At 39.7% G+C, this 23,677-nt stretch overlaps 1 protein-coding gene across 1 annotated transcript in view; it reads left to right on the forward strand.

Annotated features, from left to right (window-relative positions):
- The window catches only part of LOC124794662 (transferrin), a 189,992-nt gene that overhangs the window by 144,991 nt on the left and 21,324 nt on the right, over positions 1–23,677 (forward strand). Inside the window, exons 4-7 of the mRNA XM_047258233.1 lie at positions 6,038–6,171; positions 17,824–17,968; positions 18,058–18,215; positions 21,550–21,686. Coding sequence (XP_047114189.1) covers positions 6,038–6,171; positions 17,824–17,968; positions 18,058–18,215; positions 21,550–21,686 — 574 coding nt within the window. The remainder of the gene's footprint in view (positions 1–6,037; positions 6,172–17,823; positions 17,969–18,057; positions 18,216–21,549; positions 21,687–23,677) is intronic.

Here is a 23,677-nt window from a genome sequence, read left to right on the forward strand (position 1 = left end):
CCCCACCCGCCGTATTCTCCAGACATTGTTCCTTCTGACTATCACCTGTTTATATCAATGGCGCATGGCCTGGCTGACCAACACTTCCGATCTCATGAAGAAGTCAGAAATTGGATCGATTCGTGGATCGCTTCAAAAGATGAACAATTTTTTCGACGTGGGATTCGTACACTACCCGAAAGATGGGAGAAAGTAGTGGCCAGCGATGGAAAATACTTTGAATGGTACACGTGTAACCAATTTGTTTCATTAATGCCTAAAATGTTGGGGAAAAAACGGCGGAAGCAAAGCTAAACACCTTGTATATTCAACAGGATTTCAGCAGTACAGTAATACCCCGACATAGGCTACCCCGTTTTGGAGTCCGCGCGAGATACGTTGGCCGATGGGCAGTGACCAGTTTTCGTTCGAAGCGCTGGGAGAATTTCATTCGTTGCTTCAGAAGGGGAATCCGACAGTTTTTACCACCTTCGGTCGGTCGGCGATGACAGAGTCGAGGCGCACGCCCTGCAATCTTTCCCAAATGATTTTACGGAAAGTATTCGCTAAAGAAATTTCATTTTTGCAGTATGTATAGCTTTGTATGTCAGCTTCATGATAATGTGTCCATCGTTTCGTTAATGGTCATACACTACTTGCCACTAAAATTGCTACACCAAGAAGAAATGCAGATGATAAACGGGTATTCATTGGACAAATATATTATACTAGAACTGACATGTGATTACATTCTCACGCAGTTTGGGTGCATAGATCCTGAGAAATCAGTACCCAGAACAACAACCTCTGGCCGTAATAACGGCCTTGATACGCCTGGGCATTGAGTCAAACAGAGCTTGGATGGCGTGTACTTACAGCTGCCCATGCAGCTTCAACACGATACCACAGTTCATCAAGAGTAGTGACTGGCGTATTGTGACGAGCCAGTTGCTTGACCACCACTGACCAGACGTTTTCAATTGGTGTGAGATCTGGAGAATGTGCTGGCCAGGGCAGCAGTTGAACATTTTCTGTATCCAGAAAGCCCCGTACAGGACCTTCAACATGCGGTCGTGCATTATCCTGCTGAAATGTAGGGTTTCGCAGGGATCGAATGAAGGGTAGAGCCACAGGTCCTAACACATCTGAAATGTAACGTCCTCTGTTCAAAGTGCCGTCAATACGAACAAGAGGTGACCGAGACGTGTAACCAATGGCACCCCATACCATCATGCCGGGTGATACGCCAGTATGGTGATGACGAATACACGCTTCCAATGTGCGTTCACCGCGATGTCGCCAAACACGGATGCGACCATCATGATATTGTAAACAGAACCTGGATTCATCCGAAAACATGACGTTTTGCCTTCGTGCACCCAGGTTCGTCGTTGAGTACACCATCGCATGCGCTCCTGTCTGTGATGCAGCGTCAAGGGTAACCGCAGCCATGGTCTCCGAGCTGATAGTCCATGCTGCTGCAAACGTCGTAGAACTGATCGTGCAAATGGTTTTTGTCTTGCAAACGTCCCCATCTGTTGACTCAGGGATCGAGACGAGGCTGCACGGTCCGTTACAGCCATGCGGATAAGATGCCTGTCATCTCGACTGCTAGTGGTACGAGGCCGTTGGGATCCAGCACGGCGTTCCGTATTACCCTCCTAAACCCACCGATTCCATATTCAGCTAACAGTCATTGGATCTCGACCAACGCGAGCAGCAATGTCGCGATCCAATAAACCGCAATCGCGATAGGCTACAATCCGACCTTTATCAAAGTCGGAAACGTGATGGTACGCATTTCTCCTCCTTACACGAGGCATCACAACAACGTTTCACCAGGCAACGCCGGTCAACTGCTGTTTGTGTATGAGAAATCGGTTGGAAACTTTCCTCATGTCAGCACGTTTTACGTGTCGCCACCGGCGCCAACCTTGTGTGAATGCTCTGAAAAGCTAATCATTTGCATATCACAGCATCTTCTTCCTGTCGGTTAAATTTCGTGTCTGCAGCACGCCATCTTCGTGGTGTAGCAATTTTAATGGCCAGTAGTGTACGTAACATGTTGCTGCATATGAAATTTAGCTAACATTTTGAATTTTTCTTTAGACTTGGGTGGAGGTCTCTTTCTGTTACCAATCTCGAGAAACATGATATGATGTAGCATACTCAATAGCGATCGCGATCGCCAGTGATAAATCCATAGTGAAATATCCACAACATTTCTCATATTTCATAAACAGTTTCAGATATCGATGTGAGATCTTGGCAAATCATAGCCCGCAAGCAGGAGAGTATTTTGCCCTATGGTTATTATGCAAAACTTCATCACATAATGTGTTATTCCACTAACTACAGACTTTTTTTATGAAAGAATGTAATTTTTAAGGGTTATAGATAGCTGGTGAAATGAGAAATGCTGTGGGTTTTAGAACAACATAAGACACTTAAAGTAGTAAAGGGGAGCAAAATAACTAATGATGGTCGAAGTAGAGAGGATATAAAATGTAGACTGACAATGGCAAGGAAAGCGTTTCTGAAGAAGAGAAATTTGTTAACATCGAGTATAAATTTAAGTGTCAGGAAGTCGTTTCTGAAAGTATTTGTATGGAGTGTAGCCATGTATGGAAGTGAAACATGGACGATAAATAGTTTGGACAAGAAGAGAATAGAAGCTTTCGAAATGTGGTGCTACAGAAGAATGCTGAAGATTAGATGGGTAGATCACATAACTAATGAGGAGGTATTGAATAGGATTGGGGAGAAGAGGAGTTTGTGGCACAACTTGACTAGAAGAAGGGACCGGTTGGTAGGACATGTTCTGAGGCATCAAGGGATCACCAATTTAGTATTGGAGGGCAGCGTGGAGGGTAAAAATCGTAGAGGGAGACCAAGAGATGAATACACTAAGCAGATTCAGAAGGATGTAGGTTGCAGTAGGTACTGGGAGAGGAAGAAACTTGCACAGGATAGGGTAGCATGGAGAGCTGCATCAAACCAGTCTCAGGACTGAAGACCACAACAACAACAACAAGACAATACATGTTTATTTTTGTACTGAGGATGTGCTTCTTCATGACTTTACTTTTCCTCAGTTCCGTCTGCACATTTTAGGGAAGTTACATTGTAAACTCCTGTTTTTTGGCAAAAGAAGCAAATTTTAACATAGCAGCAAGAGAAATGTGTAGGTTTTACTCTGAATTCGCCATTCATGGCGCTTCTTTAAAAGCTATAAATGGTTAACAAACCAGGTGAAAATAAATCGCTGCTATTTTTGCGTTTTCGGCGTAGTTCTTTTTAGATACTGGCTGAAGGAGATGTTACAGATCTTGAGTGGTCACCATGCAAGTGTCGGCACGGAGGGGCTCCACGTAATATTAAAAAAAAAAATGAGTTTGGGCTTCAGTTTATAACGGCATTTCCCCTATAGCGCCTGCTCGTAACCCCCAGCAATACCACTCTCCCCACACGTGCCCTGCTGATAGCGAATATATCGGCCACATTGTTTCGCACGTACTCGATGCAAATCCGGATTAAGCGATTCGTCTGTTACAGCGCCTAGTACTTCTGTTCCTCCACTCCGCCCACACAGTGTTCAGGTCACGACGTCTTCGGACGTGTTTCGCGCGGCATCGTTTTGATAAATGAGACTGGCTTGATTGATACATTCAAACTGTGTCATCCAAACGAAGAAGAATTGATTCGTCTGCATCAAACAAGAAAAATTTCCATGAAAAAATTAAAATCTGTGAACATTCAGATAAGTTTGATCTACGGGAACCAACAGTCAGAACAATTATAAACGGTGAAGAGAAAATTCTCGAAGCTGTGAAAAGTGCTCAGTCGTTGAAATCACCCAGATGGTAACAATGTTAAATCATCGCGGAAAGCAGAGGCGGCAAGCGCCAATAAACTGCCTCACTCTCTCCAAAGAAACTGAAGTCCATGATAGAAGACGGTGGCTATACCGTGTTCAACCCACATGAATGAAACTGGTCTGTTCTGTAGGAAGATACCCATAAGAATTTTTATCGTGTGTAAAGGGAAAACCTTTCGGGTTTTAAGGGCGCCAAAGATGTTCAGTTCAGTTTCCTGAGACAATTTATTTTGTGTGTGTGTATGTGTGTGTGTGTGTGTGTGTGTGCGTCTTAATGATGTATTTATAGTTTTACAAATACCAGGGCTGAGGTGGCCCATAGGTAGTGATGAAAGAATCACAACAGTTGGGTGCCCAGCAATCCTCATGTTGCATACAGAGAAATTGAATACCTGAAAGTGAGGTGGTAAATTCCAACATATAACATGATGTATAATGTATTTATACTACACAAACAGAAACTGAAAAAATAGTGTTCAAAAATAAGGTATTTTGCCACTAAGCTCAAAATTTGAAAAATTGGTATTTTTTGAGGCGCTGTAGCGCCTTAGATATTGGGAGTAGAAAAAAATGGCAAGAATCAAAATTTTAGAGAATTTTATGCTCTTTAAAAAAGAAAATAGACGTTAAAGCAATAGGAGCAAAAAACTGAGATATTTTGAAAAAACTGAAAGTCTAAACAACAAGCTCTCTGTTAAAGACTTTTGGAAGCAATTCAGTGTTTTAGATGCCGTGAGAATTAGTGAACAATCTTGAATGAAATTTCACAAAAAAACTTTAATTGGTGCCTCGAAAAAACCGTCCCCTATTTCCGCAATCGAAACCCAGCAGGAATCATCACCAAATCCTGATCAAATTGATAATGTGATTGAAGAAGAAGTCGATCTTGCCAGAGAATTAAATTTTGACGTCGATGGTGATGACGTTGTAGAACTGCTGTATTCACACAATCAGGAGGTGACAATTGATGAACTCACAGAGATGCATGAGCATTAGAAAATGTTGAACCTGTTTGTTTAGACCCAGAAAATCAAATGACGGTTGCAAGCGTGAGGGGAGGCCTCAGTTGAATTGAAGAAGAGTTACATTTTTTTTTTTTTAAAAAAAAAATAGGCTCCAGCGAAATGCGTATTTCTGCTATAGAACGGGAATAAAAAATTTATTCGCCTGCCACAAGGAAATTTCGCGTGCGAAGAAAAAATTTTACTCGTTAGACATTGTTAACAGTTTATGAAGCCTTGTACGTCACATTAACTTCGCTTTACGTTGTTGCAATGCACAATACTGCATTGTAATATAATTTGCTGCATCGTCGTACATTTTTCTTCTCAATTGCATTGTTGTCTTTAGTCTCTCGTTCCATCTGAACGTAACTTGTATGTATTTATATGCAAAATTGCCCCTGTATTACGTGAATTCGACTTTCTTGGTTGCCGTTCGGTCCCATCTACCGCGTAAATCCGGGGTACTACTGTATTTCAAACACAATTTCCATTTTTGTTGTGATACCTGCTTAGCAGAAATCCACTAGCCCAGATGTATATTGTACGTAAAGCTGACGGATTTTGATGACAGAACCAGGCTGATCTTATATCACCGTCACAGTATCGCGGCAGTTCTTTGTACCTTCAATTTTTAGTTTTTCTAACTTATAGGTATTGGATTATGCCCACCTTTAACCCTCTTTGTTGAACTTCCACTATGATAACGGCCTCCCTTTATGTAGCTAACATTCAGGTAGTCACCTACACACTAGTTGCAAGACCGTGTGTTTCCATAAGCTGGCACTGACCTCATTCAAAGTCAGATTTAAATTTTATTTTGCATTATCTATGTACACCTCACACCTACCATGTGAACAAGTACATAATACATCACCTTATAGTATGTGAATGGACTTTTTCACTTCAGTTCTGGAATCCAATCACAGTACATTAATAATAAGGGTTACTGCATGACAGATTTTCTTTCCTGGACAATTGAGAGTTCTGTTATTTTGGTAACCATCTGCATGTGAATGGTATACAAAGAAACTAAAAATGTTTACAAGCACGTAGGGTGCATGTTCTGTTCTTATTATGTTCTATAGAAGGTAGAGATAACAATAATATGTACTCATCAAAATCAGAACCTTTGTAATACATGTACTTAAATTTTATAAATATTCCTCCTTTATTTCAGATGATTATGAATATGAAGTAGTTGCTGTGGTCAGGAATAGTGCAAATATCACAAATTTTTCACAGCTTCGGGATTCAAAGTTATGTCATCCGGGTTATGGTTTGAAAACCGACTGGAATGATGTGATATCAAAAGTAAGTATTTGGTCAGAGTGAAATGAGATAGATTTCCTTTAATGGCAAATTTTGCACTGTGATTTAAACTACACTAGGGTCTGTACTGGAGAAATATCTTATTTTTTCTCCCTTGTGTCTTTGTCCCACATCAATGCAGGTTGAACATGATTACTTACAGATTTGGCATGGTTAGTTTAAGAGGGGGCCAGATACTCCTCCATTACCCACTGAGCAGAATATGTTTACCCCAATTGTCTACTGTCTCGTGCAGTGTAACTCTTGAGAAAGTAAAGGAAAGTTTTCCAGATGATTGTAAACTGTGTAACTGAGGCAGGAATTGGGTTCCAGTGTGGTATTCACCTATCTGCATGTGGGAAACTGCCTAGAAACCATATCCAGGTTGGCCGACTCATCGACCATTGTTAATATGCCGTGCAGATTCAGTCCGGGGCGAGTGCACCTCCTGGTCGTGGAAGAAGCACTTGAATGTGCACGGCTATCTGGACAGCTCATACTGGAGAACTATATCATGATGAATGTTATTAACTCTAACATGAAAAGTAATAATCATAATTAGAAGTGATTTCATTAGATGATTTGACTGTGTATTTACCCAGCTACTCATTGGTGCCTATAATTTATATTCAGTACTTCTTAAAGTAAAGTGCACAAATGTAAAAAGTGTGAGATAACTAGAATTTTTATGCTTAGAACAAGATACAAAAAATGAAAACAAATTAGATACGAGGTCACATTTTTCTCAAGAACTGAATTTTATGGGAAGAGGATGAGGTCATATAGTCAATGCATGTTTGTATTCAACCAGTGGAAAATCCAGGATGGAATAATGACAGTGTTATGCAAAGAACAGATTGCTACTCACCATGTAGAGAAGATGCTGAGTTGCAAGCAGGCACAACAAAAATATTGCTATACATTTAAGCTTTCAACAAAGAGACCTTCTCCTTTAAGTAGAAGCCTCAGTGGCCATAGACAGTGGTCTTGTCTGAATAAAATCTTCTCAGTTTTCAAGCCGTGTCAATTCCCATGAAATTCTCAAGCCTTTGATGGCTAGCTCTGGCATCATCATCAGGAGTAAAACTACTGACTGTTGGGGCTGGCACTATTTCCCACTTATGGCCACTGGCACCAATGAGAGAGGACTGAAAAGATGGACCGAGTGATGTCAGGTGGCGCAAGGGGTCGGCACCATGTTTGAAAATGTCACTCCCATCCCCCTACAAGCGTTAAGAATCTCCCATTGCTTCCTTTCAACATCGATCATTGAAAGCTCTAGAATTGTATTGGAACTGACGTGACTTGAAAACTGAGAAGATTTTATTCAATCGTGCCACTGCAAAAGTCTCTGTGGACACAGTGGTCTTGCCAGTGTGAGTTGTGCTTGTGTGAATGTATGTATGTGTTTTCCACTTAAGAAGAAAGCCTTTTGGCCAAAAACTTAAGTGTATTGCAACCTCTGTGTTGTGCCCGGCTGTGACTCAACATCTCCTCTGTATTGTGAGTAGCAATCTATCCTTCCCATAATCAAGTATGTCTTCAGGAACTCATCAACAGAATAAATAAAAAGAAACCCAAAATCTTTCATGAGCAATCACTTGAGTGGGTCAGTGATCCTCCCGACAATGACTGAGAGTACTGCTTTTTGAAAAGGGATTAAAAACACTTAACTGATAATTTAATCAGATTTTGTCTGATCAGATTCTGATGGAGACAAGATTCTTGCAATAAAGAGTAGGAGTACAAGAGTCTGGATTTTATATTAATGTTTTAATAGCTTGGTTTTGAAAATCTGATATTCAGAAACTCAAAAATATAATACGCATTACCAAAGGAACCTCTAGAAATACAACAGCTACTGTTCTTCATCTTATCTTCATCTTATCAAGATTGATATATGAAAAACAAAACTGAATTTTTTCCAATGACAGTTAACAGACACACTTCTTCTTACCCATTTAATTAAATTCCATGAAATATATTATTTCTGTTGCTCTGACTTGCTGAATGTTATAATTTTCATTCTATTTTTCATGTCTTTCGCACATCCATATATTTTGCACCGGATTAGTATTTGCACATTAGGACTAGAATATTTGGTACTCTTCTATTCTTTCATTTTATTTTGATTGCATTGATAAGGTGTGAAACACTGAAATATCTTCTGTATACTTGGTGTAAATGATAATTATTTACCGTGTACCACAGTGGCGTTGAGAGAGTCAAGAAGAATAATTTTATACAGGGCACTTGTAGTCTAGCAAGTCAGGAAATTCCTCAAACCACATAAGCTACAGTGCATGTGCATTGCACAAGATTTTCATATTCTCTCACACTCTATGTGCAAACTATTAGCCCTAGAGAAAAATGAATTTGATCTTTCTTGTAGAAATTTTAATACTGTGATATGTTTTCACTAGAGGCCATAGTTTTTGAATCATTCAAGAAAAACATACAAAAGTGACCTTCAAATGCAGCCCCAACCCTATACACACACCACACTGGTCAGGAGTTTTAGTATGTTGCTCACAGCTCTCCCTCCTAACACTGTACAAAATTTGCAACGATACGAATTATTTTCCACATTCTGCCTTTTTTTTGTCTTCTTTGACTGGGCTTATTATGCCACATACTTAGTTGTGCACTTACAGAAATTGTAAAATTGGTGTTTGTGTAAATTCTACCTCATTTTATGAATTTTAACGGCATACAGTTAACAATTAAATTGTTTTGTTTGTCTGGTCTTCTGACTACTAAACTACTGTGCTTGCAACAGTTAACTTTGGATTGAGTTTTCAATTTAATTAGTTTTTGTGTAATGTGTAGAAAAATGACTTTTCTTTCATGGCCCTCATGGGCACATTTAAACAGCTAACGGTAACAAAATAGTCCTCTAAACCCAAAAAAGGCTACATATGGAAAGTAATTCCTTTAGTTACAAACTTGTGTTCAGTTGTACGAGGAAGTACCATCAACAACATATTAAAAAATCCTGGCCATCGGAAGGGGGCAGGGGGGGGGAGGGGGAGGGGGTGAGAATGTGGACAGGGGCACTCTTGAAGGTCACTTTTGTATGTTTTTCTTGAATAACTCAAAAACTGTGGCCTCCAATAAAAAAGTATCCAAGCACAAAATTAAACTACATTAAATTTCCTGCTCAGAGGGTTCTATTCATTTTTTTCTCTAGGAATATTTTTAGGGAGCTACCATCATTAGCTGCAATTGGGCATTGAAATAATTCAATCACAAAAGTTGAAAATTTTGTTCTGGCCCAGAACTTGAAATCGGATTTCCCACTTTAGGTGAATGGTTGCCTTCACTGCTTCTGCTATCCAAGGACACTTTCTGTCTGACAGAAATTCTCAGCTTATTGCACACTACTAAGTAGCATCCCTTTTCATTTATCTCATTCGTTTCCAGCGTTCCTGTATTCCTGCAAGACGTTCGGACCCTATTGTGCATCCACAATGAAGATATCATAGCAGTTGAGCTTACAGATATAGTATGTAGTTTTCTCTAGAACAATAGTTTGCATATAGAAAATGAGAGAATATGAAAATCTCATGCTATGCACATGTGCTGTTACTTAGGTTTTTTGTAGGCCAGTTTGATGTATCTTCCCAACTTGATGGACCACACTTGACTTGTACGAAATTGTTCGTCTTGATGCCTCTTCACCACTGTGGAACATTGTAAACAACTGTCATTTACAACCTGTATAAATAGTAAAATAATATGTTACTATACATTTAAAATAATAACATTAGCGTTTATTGATACATTTTACAAGTTTCTCTTCATTGTATTGACCTGGCACTCATTACATCATTGGTGTATTTTTCTCACAATAAAATTAAACATGTATTAAAACTATTTTTCCAATATCTGAATTAACAAGGTACAGTACATCTGTTGATCATTCCCCATCCAGTCATCCAAATTCGGTTTTTCGGGCTTTCCCTAAATTGCTTAACACAAATGCCGGAATGGTGTCTTTGGAAATGGCATGGCTGATTGTCTTCCCTTTCCTACCCCAAATTTACCTTGGATTCAATCTGCAGTGACCACCTCACCAATAGGATGATACTCCCTTAATCTGTATATGATTTGCTAATGTCTAACTGACAGAAATGGATCAATTCATTATAATTGGGTTAACTATCAAATACTAGCAAAGCACAGTCCTATCTCTTACGCATCCATGCAAAATCAATAGAGTTCTAAAGCTTCTTGTCTGAATTCAGGACATAAGCCTTCTAGGGATCACAACACAAGGTGATTTTCTATGTAGCCTCAATACTACCCCACATTGGTTGGCAACTGTGACAGTCTCAAATGTGGTATCTCACTACACTTACAGAATTTCTAACTGTGTGATTTATAATTGTTTGTTCACATTTAGGCTCATAATAACAAAAAACACTGGACTTAGCTTTGAGATGATTATTTGCTCAAACATTGCATCTATTGTGATACACACATATTGGAATCTAGGGAACATTATTTTCTCTTTCAGGTAATGGACTTACTTTCATCTGAGAGAGTTTGTGCCTTCCTTATTATATCTGCTTGGTTATTTTAAAAATATGTTTGACAGTGGGTTATGCTGGATGGAAAGAGAAAACAGTTGAAGAATAATGACTCATTGTGTGTGGAAGCATTGATTGCCATATAGGCACATAAATAAGAATTCCGAAGTAGTAGTTCAGCTTGTGTTTTTCTTCAAAACATATAGACATGCACATACATACACAATTACATTTTCGTTTTGCTGTGGCCCAAATTGGGTGGGCAACAGTCTTGGGTAAAGCTCATGAGTGAACATTAAAGAGGTGCAGCAAATGGAAAGGCATTGGCTAGAAGATGGATGGGCAATAGAGGGCAGTTACAGGGATAGGCTAGGCCAGTGCTTCCCAACATGTGGTCCGCAGACCCCTTAGGGGTCCGCCGGCTCTTTCTAGGGGTTCCGCGGCCACCTTTCACCAAATTGTGTAAAATAATGAGTAAAATTATTGAATAAGAATGTGAAAATCAAATTCATCACTTTTTTTTCGTATGAAAAACATGTGTACTTTTACTTCAGGTCGTATTTGTTGTGGACTGGCAAGACAGCCAATCCACAATGACGGGTAGCCGAAAGGCACGCGTTTAAGCTCACGCAGGCTGGCGTGAGGTCTGGAACAGGTAAAGTAATTATACTAGCAAAAATAGTGCGTATCTGTTGGAATACTTAACTTTAATCTATAATTGGTGAACATCGGTCTGACGGTATATGCATCACAAGATAAATAGCAATTGATAATGGCGCCTTGCTAGGTCGTAGCAAATGACGTAGCTGAAGGCTATGCTAACTATCGTCTCGGCAAATGAGAGCGTAATTTGTCAGTGAACCATTGCTAGCTAAGTCGGCTGTACAACTGGGGCGAGTGCTAGGAAGTGTCTCTAGACCTGCCGTGTGGCGGCGCTCGGTCTGCAATCACCACAGTATTCCCAAGCAGCCTTTGCAGTTCCTAAGTGAGAACGCAAACAGTTTAGTGCCGGAGATTGCGGCTTCTCTGGTCGACTGTTTCGCAACAATACGGGGGTCGTTTGTGCACCGGCTCACGGCGCTAAAAGCGCTGAAACCTTTTGCGCATGCGCAGAGCATGCTTTGCCGACCAGTCACAGCGCTCGCCGGCACGTATGCGGCCCCAGGCATCATTAAATGTTAAACTTGCTTTGTCAGTGCACTACCTATTTCATAAGTCAATTTTTGACCAGTTTATTACTTCTAACACGGATCGGTTGTTGAAGTCAGAACATTGAAGAAGGGTGCAGTTTCTCCATCGCCTTCACAACAAGGACGACCAAAGGAAGAAGTGTCGGAAGTTCCATGCGGCTTTTCGCGGATGATGCTGTACTAGACAGAGAAGTTGCAGCATTAGAAAATTGTAGCGAAATGCAGGAAGATCTGCAGCGGATAGGCACTTGGTGCAGGGAGTGGCAACTGACCCTTAACATAGACAAATGTAATGTATTGCGAATACATAGAAAGAAGGATCCTTTATTGTATGGTTATATGATAGCGGAACAAACACTGGTAGCAGTTACTTCTGTAAAATATCTGGGAGTATGCGTGCGGAACGATTTGAAGTGGAATGATCATATAAAATTAAATGTTGGTAAGGCGGGTACCAGGTTGAGATTCATTGGGAGAGTGTTTAGAAAATGTAGTCCATCAACAAAGGAGGTGGCTTACAAAACACTCGTTCGACCTATACTTGAGTATTGCTCATCAGTGTGGGATCCGTACCAGATCGGTTTGACGGAGGAGATAGAGAAGATCCAAAGGAGAGCGGCGCGTTTCGTCACAGGGTTATTTGGTAACCGTGATAGCGTTACGGAGATGTTTAATAAACGCAAGTGGCAGACTCTGCAAGAGAGGCGCTCTGCATCGCGGTGTAGCTTGCTCGCCAGGTTTCGAGAGGGTGCGTTTCTGGATGAGGTATCGAATATATTGCTTCCCCCTACTTATACCTCCCGAGGAGATCACGAATGTAAAATTAGAGAGATTAGAGCGCGCACGGAGGCTTTCAGACAGTCGTTCTTCCCGCGAACCATACTCGACTGGAACAGGAAAGGGAGGTAATGACAGTGGCACGTAAAGTGCCCTCCGCCACACACCGTTGGGTGGCTTGCGGAGTGTAAATGTAGATGTAGATGAACAATCACAAGAAGCTCCACAGGCTGATTTATTATGTGAAAACGCTGCAAGTACTCCATTGGTTGCAATATCCTGTGGAAGTGGAATAACCAAGAAGTGTAATTACAATGAAAGCTATTTAGAAATGGGCTTTGTGGAGACAAAGTAGGGTGAAGGTCAGTGTGTAATTTGTGCGCGAGTCCTTCCGAACAGTTCAATGGTTCCAGTTAAACTGCGCCGTCATTTGGAGGTACTCATACAGATTTCCAGGCTAAAGACATCTTTTGAGATTTTCTCAAAAGGAAGAGTGCTGAACCAGCTGCTTCTCAGCATTGCATGAAAACTCGTGCAAAAACAATTAATGAAAATTCATTAAAAGCTACTTTCTTGTTTAGTTATGGAGTGGCAAAAACAGGCAAAGCTCATACCATTGCAGAAAATCTCATAAAGCCGTGTGTCAATGATATTGTTTCTTGCATGCTAGACGAAAAGGCACTGAAACTTGTATCTTCAGTGCCATTATCAAACAATACATTCAAGAGACGCATTGTTGACATGTCAAATGATATGAAAGACACTCTTGTTTCTCACATCCAACACAATTAATTTGCTCTGCAGATAGATGAATCCACTGATGCAGGATTAGCGATTTTATTGGCTTTTATGGACACGCAGTCTAAGTCGCCATATCGTCGTGGATTGCGAGGCCGCTCCCGCCGGAGGTTCGAGTCCTCCCTCGTGTGTGTGTGTGTGTGTGTGTGTGTGTGTGTGTGTGTGTGTTGTCCTTGGCGGAAGTTAAACTTAGGTTAATAGTGTGCAAGACTAGGGACTAATGACCTCAGCAGTGAAGTCACATGGAATTTACATACATTTGAACATTTTTCTGCGGATTTCACGAAAACACACACACACACACACACACACACACACACACACACTACTGTTACGAACGTGTGAAATGTCAATTACCAAATAATTTTAATCAGGCTATAGTGTGTTGAACAAAGGGAGTAAATCCACTAGTAAGTGTCTGGATACAGTGGGAATTCAAATTGGATCGTTAATTGCAAGTTGTTTTCATTCATCTCTAAACCAAAGACTATTGATACTTCATGGGGGGGGGTTATTGGGAACATGGCACTTCCATTAAGAAGCTTTCAGTTCCCTTAGGTTTCGCTCTGAAATTTAAAGTTACTGTGCTCTTGACTGACTCAGGGTCCGCCATGGATTTTTGACTGAAGAAGGGATCCGCCAGCTGAAAAGGATGGGAAGCCCTGGCCGCTAGGCGATAGTAGAGATTGTAATCGGGGAACTGTGCAGTCAATCCAAACAAGGCATGGAGATTGTGATCAGGAGAATTGTGCGATCAATTCAAACAAGGCAGTGTTGTTGAATGTGGAAGATCTAGATGAGACAGATTTTGAACTGAATGTGAAGTCAATAATTGCTCTAACTTTGGGTGAAGAAAATGGACTTTGATTATAAACTGGGAGAGGGTATTCATAAGTCTAAAGATGTGCCTGCTTTCAGGGGCTGTATCACAGGCCTCCACTATAAGTTGACTGACTGTCTTCACTCATTTTAATGTAACTTGATACTCATGAAGAAGTAACAGAAATGTTGCAAGTATGTTTCAGCATGAAACAAGGCATTTTGGTGTCTGTATTGTTATGTTTGTGACATGTGTACTTACACTAGAGAAAGAGATATTGCTTAAAAGCTAGCATGCATGCTGTTTTCTGTTAAATGCATCTGTGCTCCACACATTGGCCCACTATAGTTGATTGGTTGGCTTTCCCCTGATTTACATATTGTCTCAAAGTAGGCCTTTATTCATGTAATAGAGAGCTATTATTCTTTCCAATAAAACGATATACCCTTATTCAATGACAACATCATATTTTGAAGCCGTATTTGCTCTGCAGAAGCTAATGTGATGCAGATTGATCAAGAGAGAATATTGGACAGTGATGCAAAATGACCAACATCTACCAGTCGAGAATGGCAGCTACATGACTTACCTTAAATACCTCCACAGGATAAACACCACCCCATTCACCCTTGTCGCGCAGAAAGTGAAATTATAAAATAGTACATTATAAGTTTATTTTAAAGTGATCAAATGGATATGCTATGACCCTTACAGTTATCTGGCTATTTCACGTAGTTATATTTACATGGTCTTATGACCAGCAGCATAGGCAAGTTTCTGCTATGTTTTGTGTTGACACTGAAAATAATGCCATTTAGCTTACATGAAATATGTTCTAACTAATTTTAATTGGTGACTTATTTTACCTTTAGTTCAAATAAAGACATAAACCATCCCACACAGGTTTCTGGGCTCATATAAATGCTCTTTTCAGTGATATTAGCCTGTTTCAACCTTAGAAATGATGACAACTACATGGTAGAAAACTACTGACCAATATAATTTGTTCCAGAATTTTCCAAAATTTTAGAAAAAATTGATTGAAGCACTAACTCAACAAATATATAAATGACCATAAGCCACTAAATGGTAATCAACATGGCTCTCAAGCCCATAAAAAACGGAAACAGCAGTAATGCAATACACAAACAAATAATTAGAAATCTAGAAAGAAAACAATAGTGAGTAGAAATTAATTTAGATATCTCCTAAGAATTTGGTACTGTTGATCATGCTAACCTTCGAGAAAAATTGGAAGCACTTGGTTTTCAAGGAGCAGGCAAATTGTGGTCTGAATTGTACCTACAAAACTAAACACAGGTTGTAAGACTGATGTCAACTTACTCCAATCACAAAATCAATTTAATATCAGTTGTGGGGGGAAAAAGTGGAAATAGGAGTACCACAAGGCAGTATTCTAGGTCCCACAGCATCTTTTATTTATATAAATGATAAATGCACCTCAGATAGTGCAGCCAAAGTCACGCTGTTCACAGATGATATTAGTGTGATTGCTGCTACTGATCAACTCCTCAAGTATGTCCACTTTTACCTCAAAAAGGTTGACATTAAATGTAAATAAAACAAATTACTTTCAACTAGGGAAAATACCCACCCTGGTTGTCACATGGGCTAGCATGTCACTTCTGGGATTGGGCAGCAGTGCTGATTCTAGATCGAATCTGCCTGGTGGATTATCAATGAGGCCTGGTGTGCTGACAAGCCTGGATGTTGTTTCTAGGTTGTTTCCCACATTCGATTAGGTAAATACCAGGCTGATACCCACATTACACCTCAGTTACACAATTCACAAACATTTAAAAAACATTCACACATGTCTGCATGGATAACATTACACACAGACAGTTGGGGTGCACAAATTTGTTTCTTGGAGAGGGCGACAGGAAGGACATCTGGCCACCCTCTAACTAACATTAACAATGCCAACTCCAATGTTAACCATGCTGACCCCACTTAGGTTCAGGACAAAGGCAAAACAAAAAGAAGAATAAAGACATCGATTGGAAAAATAAGTCAAAATGTAAGATTCGATATTGGGTAACACCTACAGAATTTCTGGGGCTTCATACTGATTAAAACTTGAATTTTAATGATGATGGAATAAAACCTGCCCAGAAACTCAATTTAGCCTGATTTCCTTCAAGATTTACGTCAAACATTTGGAACTCAGAAGGTGCCAGGATGGCATACATCAGCTAATTCCAGTTTCTAGCAACATATGGAATAATATTTTGAGGTACTGCCAATTGTTACCCCAAGCATCCCACATACACACTGCAAACCCATATTCAGAAAGCTTAAAACAATAACAATACATTAACTGTATGTACACAAATGTGTTTTATATGTCAGAGTGAACCTGTAAGATTTTCAGACAAATGCTTTCACAATTGCAACCCCCAGATCAACGCAGAAATCCCTTCACAGTAAACAAAAAGAAGTAACATACAAAGGCCCTTGAGCCAGAGTGATACTATAATGTACAACAGACCGGGAGGTTAAAGTGCAAAATTAGAAGACAAAAATAAATTTAAGGCAGAATCTTAAAAAAATTCTATTTCAACAATGTTTTAGCGGTTGCCTGATGTAAAACCTTTACTGAATAATTATTTTGTGTTGCAATGTTTGCTGCTTAAAGAGCACCAAAGAACAGACAATGAATTTCTAATAGAAAAAACATATATGTATGGCATATAAATTAATGTTGTTATGTATGAACCACTATGTATAGTCTTATCCCAGTTTCCTTTAATGATTCCATATAAAACTTACTTATGCTTTTGGGCAACATCATTCAATTATTATTGTCTAGAATGGATAAAGAGATGAATCAGAAATAAAATAGATAAATATAATAACATATAAATGAAAATAATCATTTTATGAAAAAATAATATAATTGGATGGATAAAAAATCTACTAACCAGGTGGCAGCAGAAGGTACACACATAAAGGTTAAGGAAATGTGTAAGCTTTTGGAGCCAGTGGGTTCTTCTTCTGGCCGAAGAACTGAAGGGGAAAGAAGAGGGACAAAAGAAAAGGCCTGGCAAGGTTTTGGAAATGGGGAGCACACTACGAAACGAGTCTCTCCTGACCTGGGGTTCTGGGTGACTTTTCTGTAACTCTCACCACTTCCTAAACCTTGCCAGTCCTTCTGCCAGAGGAAGGAGCCACTGGTTCCAAAAGATTGCAGATTTGTTTAACCTTTATATCTGTTTTCTCCTACTGATGCATGGTGATTAGATCTTTTTAATCTATCTAAATATAATAGCAGCAACTAAAACAGAACATGTATAAATGATTAGATTTTGCTTGGAATTTATCAAGGTTTTATTTGTGCATTATTCAATACAAAAATGGAATCTAAATGTTATGACAAGATAGCAGATCAAACGAGAGTAAAATGTTCCATTTACAGAAATCTTTTTTTCCTCTTTCTTACATCCTAATTTGTGGAATTCACATAACAAATATTAATATTTTTTTTTTCTTTTTATTTTTTTTTTCCTTCTGCTAGTTTTTTGAGTCTCGTGTTGTGCCACAGTCATGTGAATCAAATCTGACACTAAATGAAAATTACATCAAATCATCTTCACAATTCTTTGGAGCTGCATGCAAAGCTGGTCCTTGGGCACCAGACTTCAGACTGGATTCTGAATTAAGTAAGTGTTTTAACAATTACTGTTGCAACTAATTGTCAATTATTTTGTGTGAGTGCTCACTAATGGCACATAATTGTCTCTAATTACAGAATCAAAATATCCCAATCTTTGCCTCTTATGCGACAACCCCAAAGACTGTTCAACTTTGGATAAATATTGGGGTCGCACAGGACCGCTATACTGTTTAACTGATGGTTATGGTGATGTAGCTTGGGCACGATTAGATGATTTGGAAACACACTTTGGTGTAAGTTGTTTTACATATCATGCAAATTTCATTACAACTATCAACAGCATCTTAAGTGGTTTTACATGTTTCAGTTATTATATTTTGATGTGTAGTGTTTGTGCACGGTGCTACCAAATGAAAAGTGTAATGCAACAAAAACTTTGTGTGTAACATTGAAATTGTGTCAGTCATTCTGTTGTAGATATCTATTTATCAGCTTATGAGCAGTTTTATTCCGGAAAAAAAAGAAAAGAAAAAAAAATTAATTAATTACATAATACAGACAGAAAAATGTTCTCGCTAAACATGAAAATATAAAGAAATTATGAATTGGTAGCTTTTGGAACCTGGGGTCCTTCTGTCATAGGGAAGAAAAAGGAGGAAACGTAACTGATGGGGTTTAAGGATACAGGAATAGCGGCAGCAAAGACAAGCTAGCCTCCAGCTCGAACAGACTTACTGGATACGACAAGAAGGGGAAAAAAGGCTGCAGTTACTTGCAGTTGTACAGGGTGCTATTTATAGACTCTGTCACATACAGTGTTTACTTACATAGAGAAGTTTAGTTATCCTCCTACACTTCCTTTGAACATAGCCAATGATATTGTCATTTTTATTGACTATCTAACATTCTGTGGAACATACTGGGCCTTATTAGTCAAAAATTCCTAGAAACATTTGCACATTTGTGAAGATACTCCTTAATTATCAGTCAGCACAGTTTCAGAACTGGGAAGATGGAATTTCATTTCAATTTGAATGGACCTTGTTTCATCCTGGGCAATACCTAGATACTAAAGAGCCCATAGTTAAAAAGTCTTTTAACACAGGGCAGTGAGACATCTGTTGAGGGTTTATTTACCACTTGCTCCATGTGGTGCCTTGAAAACAAATCCAAAAAATCACCCTGAGAAAGGGTCAAACATTCTGAAGAAGAGAGCCCCTTCAGCCAACAGCTAGCAGTAAAATCCATCGAGCATGGCCAACGGGGGATGACATTGCGCTCGTGGCTCCATCACATCTGTGCTGTAAGTAACAACCAGAGGTCTGAATTGACAAGATCTACTCACTGCCATTAAAAGGTTACACCAGATTCTTACCCATTTTCTATGGAAAACTTAGTATTTATACGGTATTAGCGTACTCATATTGGTGAGATTTCTATCCCCATCTTTGAAAATCTGCCGCTTGGGTGCTCAAGTGTTACCTGTAGTGCTAGTTTCTGCTGATAAGGTATCTGGTAATCCACATACAACTTTAGGGGCAGATGCTGTGATGTCTGCCAAGAGGCTTAATCATGGTCCCTGAAGAACTCAGATTATTGGTAGGTACCACTATCTTGAATGACTGCCCCAGCATTTACCCACAGCCCCAATGCACTCATTTTGGCAAGATTTACCTCATTTTAACACCAAGGAAGTGTAAATGTTACACTTAATACAAATCTCTTCATTCAGCATACACCTGTAACCAACATCCTTGGGGTTGTGTGACCAACAGTTAGTTTTAGGGGCAAATATCATGCAGTCTGCACAGGAAAATTGCTCTCAGGTACTCTCAATGGGTGTGGCCCACTACTTCTAAAGTTGCTCCAGCATGAAATCCAAATAGAGAATCAATACATTGAGGTGACAAAAGTCATGGGATACCTCATAATTTTGTGCTGGACCTCCTTTGGCCTGGCACAGCGTAGCAACTCACATGACATGGGGTCAACAAGTTACTGGAAGTCCCCTGCAGAAATACTGAGTGATGCTGCCTCTCTAGCCGTCCATAACTGCAAAAGTGATCCCTTGATTGTGCCACATAAATGTTCGATGGGATTCATGTCGCACAATCTGAATGTTCAGGACATTCGCTTGACGTGTCTAGAATGTTCTTCAAAGCAATCGCGGACAATGTGTCCCAGTCACATGGAGCCTTGTTGTTTGGGAATATGAAGTCCATGAATGGCTGCAGATAGTCTCCAAATAACCGAACTTAACCATTTCCAGTCACTGGTTGGTTAAGCTGGACCAGAGGACGCAGTACATTCGATGTAAACATAGCCCACATCATTATAGAACCACAACTAGCTTTCACAATGCCTTATTGACAACTTGGGTCCAAGGATTTGTGAGGTCTGTGCCACACACTAACTCTACCAACTGAAACTGGGACTCATCTGACCAGGCTATGGTTTTCCAATCATCTACAGTCCAACCGAAATGGTCGCGAGCCCAGGAAAGGCACTGCAGGCAATGTCGTGCTGTTAGCAAAGGCACTTGTGTCGGTCGTCTGCAGTCATAACCAGATTTCACTGCACTGTTGTAATGGATACATTCGTCATACATCCCACATTGATTTATGCAGTTATTGCACACTGTGTTGCTTGCCTGTTAGCACTGACAACTCTATGAAAATGCTGCTGCTCTCAGTCATTAAGTGAAGGCTGTTAGTTACTGTGTTGTCCATGGTGAGAGGTAATGCCTGAAATCTGTTATTCTGGGCACACTCTTGACTCTGTGGATCCTGGAATATTGAATTCCCTAATAATTACCAAAATGGAATGTCCCATGAAATTCCCATTATGTGGTCATAATCATATCGGAAATCTTTTCATATGAGTCACCTGAGCGTAAATGATAGCTCCTCCGCTGCACCACCCTTTTATACCTGGTGTACACAATACTACTGCCACCTGTAATTGGTGCATATTGCTATCCCATGACTTCCGTCACATCAGTGTATGTGACCTTCATCTACTTTTTGGAAGATATTGTTTCAGTAAAAAAGAGCTTTGTTTCATATAAATGGTTTTTCCTGATTACATGTTGATTCAATGAGGGAAGCTTCTCTGCCTCCTTAAACATTATTTTTTTGGAGCTTAACATGTGTTCTAGTAGCCTCCAGAAGATAGATATTAGGGTTATTGGTCTGTAATTCAGCACTTCTCTTCTCTTACTCATTCTAAAAAAAAAAAAAAAAAAAAAAAAAAAAAAGTGTCCTGCACTTTTTTACATTTATATGGAACTGTTAATTGTATGAGTGATTCTCTACAAGTATGGGCCAGGAAAATAGCTAATTTTGCAAAATAATCAGTGAAACAACTTATAGGAATTTGCCAGGACCTGGTGCCTTGGTCACGTTGGGTAACCTAAATTGTTTTTCAGCACTGGGAGTGTGTATTTCAACAGTACTCATTTGGAAGTATTTCTGGCAGTCACACTTGTGTGACAGTAGTATTCTCCTGCAAGAATGCGACTTTAGCTGTAGAGTTTAATTTTTGGATGTTTTGTCTGTTATTGTAAGTTGTAACATTAAACTGAGCCACGAGTGACTGGATATTTGATTCAAACTTGTTATTTTACAGATAACACCAGAGTCTGAGGCTGTTGCCCCTCCTGAGGATTACAGCCTTTTGTGTATTGATGAGTCCCTTGTTCCTGTCACCAAGCCGAAGCCATGTTCATGGATCGCAAAGCCATGGCCAGCTATAGTTGCAAGAAGGTAAGCTATAGTTAATTGCATTCAGGCACTGTTTAAGTTTCACATTAACAGTTTCCTTTCAACAGTAACTATTTCTTACTAATTATGAATCAAATTCCACACAAAGCATTGCATAAATCATGAAGTGCACATCTTGAGATTAAATTAATGAAGATAACCCATCCCAACAATCCAGTGGTTTAGCTAATTAAATGGGTGCTTATTTGCCACATATAAATCTTTATTGTTGCATCATTCAAGCCATTTCGCATAAAAGCTGTGGGCTGATGACCTGCCTGGAGACAGTTAAAAGCATCAGCTGCATTATAGATTATCCAACCAGAAGTAATTAATGTAGTGCAGCTGCGGGTTTGTAATGTATAGGAGAGTTTCAGTTTAATGTTACAACTTACAATAACAGACAAAACATCCAAAAATTAAACTCTACAGCTAAAGTCGCATTCTTGCAGGAGAATACTACTGTCACACAAGTGTGACTGAATATAAAATGCTAACATAACAATGAAAATAATCAATTATTGACAATATACTGTAACTGGATAGATAAAAAATCTACACACCAAGCAGCAGCAGGAGAACACACGCACAAAAGGGTTTAACTTTTACAAGCTTCCAGAGCCAGCGGCTCCTTCTTCCGGCAGAAGAGTTGAAGGGGAAGGAAGAGGGGAGAAGGAAAAGGACTGGAGAGGTTTATGGAAAGGGTACATTTCAGAGAAGTCACCCAGAACCCGGCAGGTCAGGGGAGACTTACCCGGCAAGATGGGTGGAAGACAGGGTAATGCGCAAGACACAGATTACTACGAAAACAGTGAAAAGCTAAGTGCAGAAAATGAAAGATGTAGAAAACTAAAATGGAGTGAAAAAAGTAGTAGTTAATGTGAAGAAATGCTGAGACAAACAGAATTAATGTCAATTAAGGCCAGGTGGGTGGCAAGAACCAAGGACATGTTGTTGTGCTAGTTCCCACGTGCAAAGTTCTGAGAAACTTGTGTCTGGGGGAAGAAACCACATGGTGCATATGGTGAATCAGGCACTGAGGTCATGATTGTCATGTTGTACAGCATGCTCTGTAACAGGATATTTTGTGTTGCTTGTATACACCTTCTGACTATGCCCATTCACCCTGACTGGTAATTGGGTGGTTGTTGTTGTTGTTGTTGTTGTTGTTGTGGTCTTCAGTCCTGAGACTGGTTTGATGCAGCTCTCCATACTACTCTATCCTGTGCAAGCTTCCTCATCTCCCAGTACTTACTGCAACCTACATCCTTCTGAATCTGCTTAGTGTATTCATCTCTTGGTCTCCCTCTATGATTTTTACCCTCCACACTGCCCTCCAATGCTAAATTTGTGATCCCCTGATGCCTCAGAACATATCCTACCAACCGGTCCCTTCTTCTTGTCAATTTGAGCCACAAACGCCTCTTCTCCCCAATTCTATTCAATACTTCCTCATTAGTTATGTGATCTATCTATCTAATCTTCAGCATTCTTCTGTAGCACCACATTTCGAAAGCTTCTATTCTCTTCTTGTCCAAACTATTTATTGTCCATGTTTCATTTCCATACATGGCTACACTCCATACAAATACTTTCAGAAACAACTTCCTGACACTTAAATCTATACTCGATGTTGACAAATTTCTCTTCTTCAGAAACAATTTCCTTGCCATTGCCAGTCTACATTTTATATCCTCTCTACTTTGTCCACCATCAGTTATTTTGCTCCCCAAGTAGCAAAACTCCTTTACTACTTTAAGTGTCTCATTTCCTAATCTAATTCCTTCAGCATCACCAGACTTAATTCGGCTACATTCCATTATCTTCGTTTTGCTTTTGTTGATGTTCATCTTATATCCTACTTTCAAGACACTGTCCATTCCGTTCAACTGCTCTTCCAAGTCCTTTGCTGTCTCTGACAGAATTACAATGTCATCGGTGAACCTCAAAGTCTTAATTTCTTCTCCATGGATTTTAATACCTACTCCGAATTT

Source organism: Schistocerca piceifrons, chromosome 1, assembly GCF_021461385.2.
Source record: "Schistocerca piceifrons isolate TAMUIC-IGC-003096 chromosome 1, iqSchPice1.1, whole genome shotgun sequence".
In the NCBI taxonomy this organism is placed as follows: Eukaryota; Metazoa; Arthropoda; class Insecta; order Orthoptera; family Acrididae; genus Schistocerca; species Schistocerca piceifrons.